General features: G+C 43.1%; 1 protein-coding gene across 1 annotated transcript; it reads left to right on the top strand.

Annotated features, from left to right (window-relative positions):
* The first annotated feature begins 1,289 nt into the window (after window positions 1-1,289).
* On the top strand, window positions 1,290-4,858 carry LOC146964715 (homeobox protein engrailed-1a-like). The gene is made up of 2 exons (XM_085764572.1): window positions 1,290-2,083; window positions 4,348-4,858. Exons 1-2 carry the CDS (start codon window positions 1,522-1,524, stop codon window positions 4,665-4,667), a joined length of 882 nt encoding a protein of 293 aa, XP_085620698.1. The 5' UTR covers window positions 1,290-1,521; the 3' UTR covers window positions 4,668-4,858.
* The last annotated feature ends 3,790 nt before the right edge of the window (window positions 4,859-8,648 follow it).

The following is an 8,648-nucleotide window of genomic DNA, read 5'->3' as shown; positions in this document are numbered from 1 at the left end:
TATATTTTTTTCCAGATGTGGGAGCAGGTCTTGGTCCTGCTGCTCCAAAACAGAGAGAATGAGATATGAGGGATAAAAATAGATATATCTGGTATCAGGCCTCTGGATTCAAACCACTAACTATATGAAGCCAAGGCTCTTATGAATGACACCACGAAGCTGTTTGTAAATGCAGTCTTTTGTGTTGCAGGCGGCACAACGGCGGTTCTATTAAGACGCTTCTCTGCTGCGCGCCTCTCCTCTGCTGCAAGATATTCTCCTATCGACCCACTTTGCATTCACTTTGATGAAGTGTTGGTCGCTGTGACGGTGACACGAGCTTTGAGCTGCTTCTCTCTGATGAACGTCCGGTTGATCAGGATTGATAAGGAGTAAGTAAAACCTATGAACGAACGGCCGGGGAGATAAGAGCTCTCGGAGTTGAAAACAATACTGACCGACAATGGTGCCCGTACCTTCTGTGCTCCAGAATGGAGCTGCGCTAGTTTTAAACGCAGGAGGCGCGCGGTGGACGCAGCTGAAGGCCTCTTCAAAGTGTGTGTGTGTGTGTGTGTGTGTGTGTGTGTGTGTGTGTGTGTGTGTGTGTTAAAATCATACACGACAAGTTTGTGAGTGTGTGTAGGTGTGTGTGTGTGTGTGTTTGATACTGTGCTGAGGCATAAAAACGCACATTGAAACGCAAATGAAACGCACATTCAAGATACTCAAAGTCAAAGTGCATTTCACGCACGCGCCCTGTCTGTCAAACGTCACGTATCCATTTCAAGGTAAAGCTTCTGGGTGTGAGCAGCTGAATCTCATCCAACCCGCACCGCCATACCCTCTCTGCGCGTGCAGCTCCTCTCCTCCAGCTGTATGAGACCTTACACACACACACACACACACACACACACACACACACACCGTAACACGGCGCGGAGCAGATCATCTCTTGTTTGGCTTCGCTGCGGTGGAGTCTGCCCCCCCCCCCCCCCCCCCGGCTCAGGGACGCCCGACATTATTGGGCGTCGTCACCTCATGTCCAAAAGTGTCCTGGCCGCTGATTGGCCCAGTGCGCTTTGGGACGTTATTCATGAGCCTCCGGTGTGTGTGTGTGTGTGTGTGTGTGTGTGTGTGTGTGTGTGTGTGTGTGTGTGTGTGTGTGTGTGAGGACTTTGTGAAGATTCGACTGTCATACAGCGGTGAGAAGGGGTGTGTGTGTGTGTGTGTGTGTGTGTGTGTGTGTGTGTGTGTGTGTGAGAGAGAGAGAGAGAGAGAGAGAGAGAGAGAGAGAGAGAGAGAGAGAGCGCGGTGCGCAATAGCAGCTGTAGCCAGTCTTGTAATAAGTCACCGACCATGACACGCTGGAGCACCTTTACACAAGCAGGATGTCCATACTTTGTAGTAATAATTACAAAGGCCAGAAGTATTCCACAGAGAAAATAACTATGTTTTAGCGCTTCCCGTGCTCATTTTGGATACAAGCCCACATAGTGGAAGTGGATTGAGAGAACAGAAGCCACGTTCTTCAAAGAAGCAGTGATGGAGGAGCAGCGGGATGTGAACAGCACGGATAGTAGCGAAGGAGAGAGCGTCTCCCCCTCTCCCAGTCTCCCCTCGCCGCCTATACTGCCCCTGCAGGTAGCGCAGCAGGCCCACAGAACCACCAACTTTTTCATCGACAACATTCTGAGGCCAGACTTCGGCTGCAAGAAGGAGCACGGCCTGGGCGCACGGGAGAGGGCGCAGACTTCCGGCCGGGAGCGCGTTCATTCGGTGGTCAGCAGGCCAAGCCTCCCCGAGACGCCATGCCAAGACTCCAACTGCAGCAGCGACAGCACCTCGTCCTCCGCCTCCTCCACCTCGTTGGCCAGTCCCAAAAGGAGCAGCGGCGGCAGCGCAGGAGCCGCAGCCGCCGGATCTACCGGATCTACCGGGAGCAGCGGCGTGAAAGCCGAGGAGAGGACTGGCGGCGCTGCCGCGGAAAACAGCAGCTCCTCTATTGTGGTGCTGAACGGCACCGCGGCGGCCACACCGGAGAGCCAGCCGCTGCTCTGGCCCGCCTGGGTCTACTGCACCCGCTACTCGGACAGGCCTTCATCTGGTAAGACGATAGTCTCAAGACGCGTCCGGTTCCGTTGAAATGAGGAATAGTCCCCGCGTCTTCCTCACAAGGTTTAACTCCATCATATGTTTCCTGATACTTTTCTTCAAAGCTGATTGACGACATTACATTGCAATTGATTTATCGCATTATTTGATTTCAGCACACCCAGAGATATTTTAAGAAAGTCGAGGAAAAAAGTTTTTATGATTATTATTATTATTATTCATTTAAAACTACAAACTTGATCAAATCCCGGGTCCCGCGCTGTTCCTTACTGTAAATATTTTCATTCATTTAGTAAAGTCAGTTAATTTGTAAATCCTCTCAATATCAAGAAACGTCTATAATGTAACTTATCTTTCATATCAAAAGTGTCATAATATTTAACAAGGTTATCATGCAAAATAAAAAATAAAAACTCGACCGTGAGTGCAGTGAAAAAAAACAGAAATGAGTTTTTCCAGCTTCCTCTTTCAATTTCTAACATGTTTTCTCTTTATTTTGTTTTTATTTCTTTTACTTTTTTTTGTTAACAAATAGGCTAGGTATTTAAAAAAAAATAGAAAACTGTCGATAAATGAGCTAATACATATTTGATTTTTGTTCTCATTTTAATTTAGGAAAAAACACAGACTTGAAATAGTTAAAGGCAGCTGACTACTTTTGACTCTTACAAACAGCCCAAATCTATAACCACCTGCCTGAGAGACTTCACAGACGCTAAACATTGTTTTAAAATTAGTGCTTCAATGAATACAAATATTTGTAGGTGTGAATGACATCAACCTGCAGGTCGAGTCAGAAAGATTATTCATCGTTATTCATCGTGCGCTTGGCTGACTAACCTGGGTCTTTGGATCAGCAGCTGGACACTGATCCTTTAAGACTGGAATTCGGGGTTTGGTCCAGGCTTGATGTTTGCAGATCTTTTCTATAGGCTACCTCTAACATATAAAGTCTGTTTGCTCTGTGAGTGAACCTGTTGTTCTGAGGAGCAGTGTAGCGCGGCCGAGAAAATACAATAACGGCACACACTGAACCAATATAAACTGCACTTTAATTAAATCACCATTCTGCGCATTTGTACAAAACATGATTGTCAAAAAAAAAATGTAGTGTGTGTGCGTGTGGGAGAGAGAGAGAGAGAGAGAGAGAGAGAGTTCCACTGGGCCTGCTGTAGCCTATAGAAACCCGTACATCTTCACACTAGTCTTCAGGTTTTGCTTTGCTTAGGAACCCAGATTCTTTTCCCAGGGTTTTCCGACTGTTTAAATAAGTACATGATAAAAACGCAATAGAAGTGCAAACTGTGGTGTTGAGCTTCTCTCTCGTGTTGTTTTCCTCCTTGTTAATGAGGATCTTCTTGTGTGGTGGTGTGTGATAGTCGGAACACCTGAGCACTGTATCGCTTTATCAGTGGGAATGGAGATATCATCATTATTATAAGGATTATTATTATTATTATTATTATTATTATTATTATTGTTGTTGTTGTTGTTATTGTTATTGTTGTTATCGCTGTTGTTATTATTATCATTGCTTTTATTTCAACCACAATCATATTAATTGATGTTGTTAAATATACAACAATGAAACAACGGACAAAAAGGTAATATATATTTATACGACTTTGCTCATAAAGTTGGAAAAAATTTTTTTACATCTCTTCTCCTGAAATGATAGCGACATGTGATTTATTATTGATAGATAAGATGCACATCTTCTCGAAGCTTTATCAATCTCTTCCAAACATATCATGTGAAAATTTTACTACAATTAATCTTTATTATACAAGGAGTAATGTTTCTGAAAACGAAATGATTCCAACTTTATGGGCAACGGTTCAAATCCTAAAATAAGTGTGTGTATGTATGTATAATAATAATAATAATAATAATAATAATAATAATTATTATTATTATTATTATTATTATTATTATTATTATTATTATTATCATTGCTGTTATTATTATTAGCCTATTATTATTATTCAGTCAGTAGAGGTGGTTCCTATTGTCTTGTACTTCCTCATACAGCCTGCTACTCAGTCAGAAGATGGATATACTGTAGATAAATAAATATAGATATGCCATCGGCTACATTTCAGTGTCAATCGTTTAAGAGGATTGGAAGGTGTTGTATGAAAGTGACTTGTCTCTCGGCTATAGGCCTTTAAGCTACCTTTGCATTGTTACTTTATATTGCTGTTCATACACTGCATATTTATATTCCCGCTGGCCTGTCTTTCGCCCTTACTGCAGGCCCAAGGACACGGAAACTAAAAAAGTCGAAAAGCGGCAAAGAGGACAAGCGGCCGCGCACGGCCTTCACGGCCGAGCAGCTGCAGAGACTGAAGACGGAGTTCCAGGTGAACCGCTACATCACAGAGCAGCGGCGCCAGTCTCTGGCCCAGGAGCTCAACCTCAACGAGTCCCAGATCAAAATCTGGTTTCAGAACAAGCGCGCCAAGATCAAAAAAGCCAGCGGCTTCAAGAACGGGCTGGCGCTGCAGCTGATGGCGCAGGGACTGTACAACCATTCCACCACCACCATCCAGGAGGACAAGGAGGACAGCGACTGAGCTGCTCCCTGCTCTCTGTACATTGTATATATACATAGTATCTTATTTAATAATGAAGATGGGGAGGTTGTGTGGACAGCTTCGTCTCCTCTTCCAAGGATGTGACTGAACAGCTGAGGAAACTTCAGACCCGTCACCGCAAAACCAAAGATTTTACTGGAGAACAGCCTGGACAATATCAGCAACTACGAAGAACCCCCCCCCCCCACACACACACACACACAACCCCTCAGCCATAGTCATGTTTCTGGGCAGTTTGGACTCATCTCCGCACCGCTGACACTTTCGTTTTTACAGTGTTTCTGGACCAACTCTGTTCATATGGTCACTTTAATAGAGCAAAGCAAAGGCAATGAACACATAGCGAACCCCTCAGGAATATTATAGGAATATTATAGAAATGCTGTGACGTCACTTAGAACTGCCATTGACACGAGGTCACGCCCACGTATCTGACTGAACTCTCTGTTTTTCTTTTCTTTTTCTTCTTTTCGGTGGGAGCGGATTACACATCGGCTACACTTCTCCTTCGTCTCTTTACTGACTGTCCTCTAATCCGTCAAATGTGCTTTTTTATACACAATCCCATGTAAAAATGAACATGTTGGTTTCAGATTTTTAAGTGCAAAAAGAAAAACAACTCAACTCTGACCCTTTCAGACTTTTGAATAAAGTCAGTCAATAACCACTAACCTGAACCCTGTTCTGTCCTCCTGTCGCTTCAGAGTGGGTTCAATTCACATCACACCCCGCCCGGAAATCTTTCTTCTTTTTTTTTTTTTTTTTTTTTTTGCTGATTAAGGATCGTGATCTCAATATTTCTAAGCTCCCCCCACACATCATAATAACACGTGAGTGAGTGATACTGTAAGTCATCATGGACATAGTGGAGCCACAACCTCACTGCTTACAGACTGTAATACTGCAGGACATTTAAAGACACAATAGAAACCCACCGAAATACAACCTCGGTGTTCAATACTCATTTCTATCATATTCCTATGACTTCCTGTCACAGTTTTCTGACTCGATCTTTATGATCTTCCTGTTGGACGCAGAGTGTTTGTTCTGTTCATCTCTAATTTCTCTGACTAAAGAATCCCCCCCCCCCCCCCACACACACACACACACACGCACACATGTATTAACTGCTCCCGGGAACAGAGCTGATGGAATATATTCTGTACATTTAAACCATGTTTCCAAATAAACAATTTCTATAAGAAAAAGAGAAAAAATAATCTTTACAGATCAAATACTGACCTTTAAAAAAAATCTATGATATATTCGGATATTCAATTAATAAAACAGGTGCGTGTGTGTGTGTGTGTGTCTGTGTGTGTGTGTTAAGGGGAGGAGGATCCATATTCATAGGTCTTTGGAAGGCTGTGAATTTACACTGCACGACGCGCTGTTCAGAGCGTTGCGGAGCATGAAATTGCCTCTCCGTCTCTCTTTGTTCACTCATTTGATCAGCAGCCGCTGCAGGCCCGGAGCAGCTCTAAAGATGTGGATACACAACCCGGACTCTCCCTTTGTGTGTGTGTGTGTGTGTGTGTGTGTGTGTGTGTGTGTGTGTGTGTGTGTGTGTGTGTGTGTGTGTCAAACGGAGCTCAGCGGGGTCAGGGCCATGTCCGGCCCAGGTGCCGCTTCATCCCCAGGACGTAACAAACAAATTCAAGGGCAAAACAAAACAAAACAAAACAAAACAAAGGCAGACAAATAAATAAATAAATGGAGAAAAAAAACCGAAGGAACCAAATCTGTATTTTCTGTATTTATTTCTTAGTTTGATTTATTTCTTATACATGTTTGACACTGCAGATACGCAATTACAATTAAATAACTTAACAATTCATAATTACATTATTCTCAATGAAACTCAATTGAAACATGTTATTGATAGTGGAATATGATTTAAAGCCCTGAGGTGCAGATTCAGATAATATAGCGTCGAATCTCTGTGTTATTTTTTATTTTTTATTATTTTTTATTAGAAAAACGTGAAACAAAACGTGCGCTGTTGTAAATCAAAGGGAAATATTATGATCTATTATTATTATATTATTGTGTTTGCCATCTAAATTATTCACAGTGAAATTTAATCAGTGTGTATAAAAAAAAGACACGAGTGTGTTTACAACTTTCAAAAGAGAAGCAGGAGCCTTCAGACAAAATATCACCTGTCTGACTGCATCATCCTATACTGAGGGAGTGAGGGACAACGATTGATTGATTGATTGATTTCTAGGTGCCAATAAAGAAAAAAATGTTTGAACAGAAAAACGTCCTCAGGAAGTAAAATGAATCATCACTTCATCACCTCCTGCAGCTGACCAGGTTGTGTAGGCAAGGCAAGACAAGGCAAGGCAATTTATTTGTATAGCCCGTTTTTTACAGTTTGCCTCAAAGGTCTTTACATGGCATCATAACAACATCCTCTGTCCTTAGACCCTCACATCCACTGAGGAAAAACTCCATGGAAAACCCTTTTAACAGGGAAAAATCGGAGAAACCTCAGGGTGAGCAACAGAGGAGGGATCCCTCACCCAGGACGGACAGACGTGACATAGATGTTGTTATAGACAAGACAGTTTACAGTTTATGACACAGAATGTGCGAAATATGGAAATGGTAGGTTGGTTTGTTTAAAGAAATGTATTTGTTATTTGCACATATAAACACACACATATATAAAATATATCTAAAAACATTTTTTAAAGAACACACCCACCTATATATGATCTACTTTTTTATGGTAGACAGATGGAATTTGTGAACCTCCAGCTGCTTACAGTGCAGACTGAGCCGAGGTGCTGCTGCCTCTCCTGACAGCAGTCCACTGTGTAATTATAATGGACCAAATTACTTATCGAGTGAGCATCTTCCTGATGAAACCCAGCTATTTCCTCCAGCCTGCAGGTCATCTGTCATCTGCAGCTTCATGCTTCCCTTATAGGAAGGAGTCGGTCTCTTCTATAATCGCTCTGGAGCCTGTCCAAAGAAAGCACACCCCCCCCCCCTCTCTCTCCCTCCCCCTCCTTTTAAAGTTAGAAGGAAAACAGAGGGTAACATTAGGCTGAGATCAATTTGTCACATTCTAAGGTAAATGTTGTGACAGGCTGACGGGATCTTTGCCTCTACCTGTTTCCTTCTCCTCTGCTACCAGCTTCAGATCAGCAGGTAGGGAAGGAAGGGGAGATTTGCTTTCATACACAAACCTCCTGGGATTATCCAGTAGGAACAGAGTGATCGGCTCATATCATTTATTCACATGCTTCTTCCTGCTTCTTCATTCCATGTGTGCATAATTGCATAATAAAAGTGTCGTGTGTGCATGTGTGTGAAATCACAGAGTGTGATGCAAAATTCAAACAATTAGACAAATTAACATTTCCCTACCAATTATGCTGGGCTGTATGAATGTGTGTGTGCGTTTGTGTGCGTGCATATGTGAAGTGGTGGTGGTGAGGGAGGCCAGGCCGCCCTGTGGCTACAAAACAGTTTTAATTTACATGCAAATGAAGGTAATAAACAGAGAGGCAACACTGCTGCTGTCCCCCAGCTTGTGAACTACATGGATGTACAGTACCACAACACACACACATGAACACATAGACACACAGATACAGCCCTGCAGTGACGTAGCTCTGTGGATTCACAGGAAAGTTGAGGGAGGATCAAATCGGTGTGTGTCTCTCACTGTCTGGCCACAATAATGGTTACATTTCAACAGCTCGTTTTCACTTCAACAGTCACCACCATAGATTTTGAAACACAGTGCAGTCCAAAAAGTAAGGTTTAAAGGGACCGTTCAACATTTTGGCAAATTGGCCCATTGCCATAATCCCTATAGTCATAGCAGTAGATTCGTTACCTTTATTTGTCGGTGCAAGCTATTTTTAGAACGGCGGAGCAGAGCCGCGAGCTGCGAGCTGCAACAACTCCACAACGCTCTGGTGGGCAAGTTGTGAGCTGCAC

This window comes from Trachurus japonicus, chromosome 21, assembly GCF_045865225.1.
Source record: "Trachurus japonicus isolate A0001 chromosome 21, Traja_1.0".
Lineage (NCBI taxonomy): Eukaryota > Metazoa > Chordata > Actinopteri > Carangiformes > Carangidae > Trachurus > Trachurus japonicus.
This window is presented reverse-complemented; position numbering and strand designations above follow the sequence as displayed.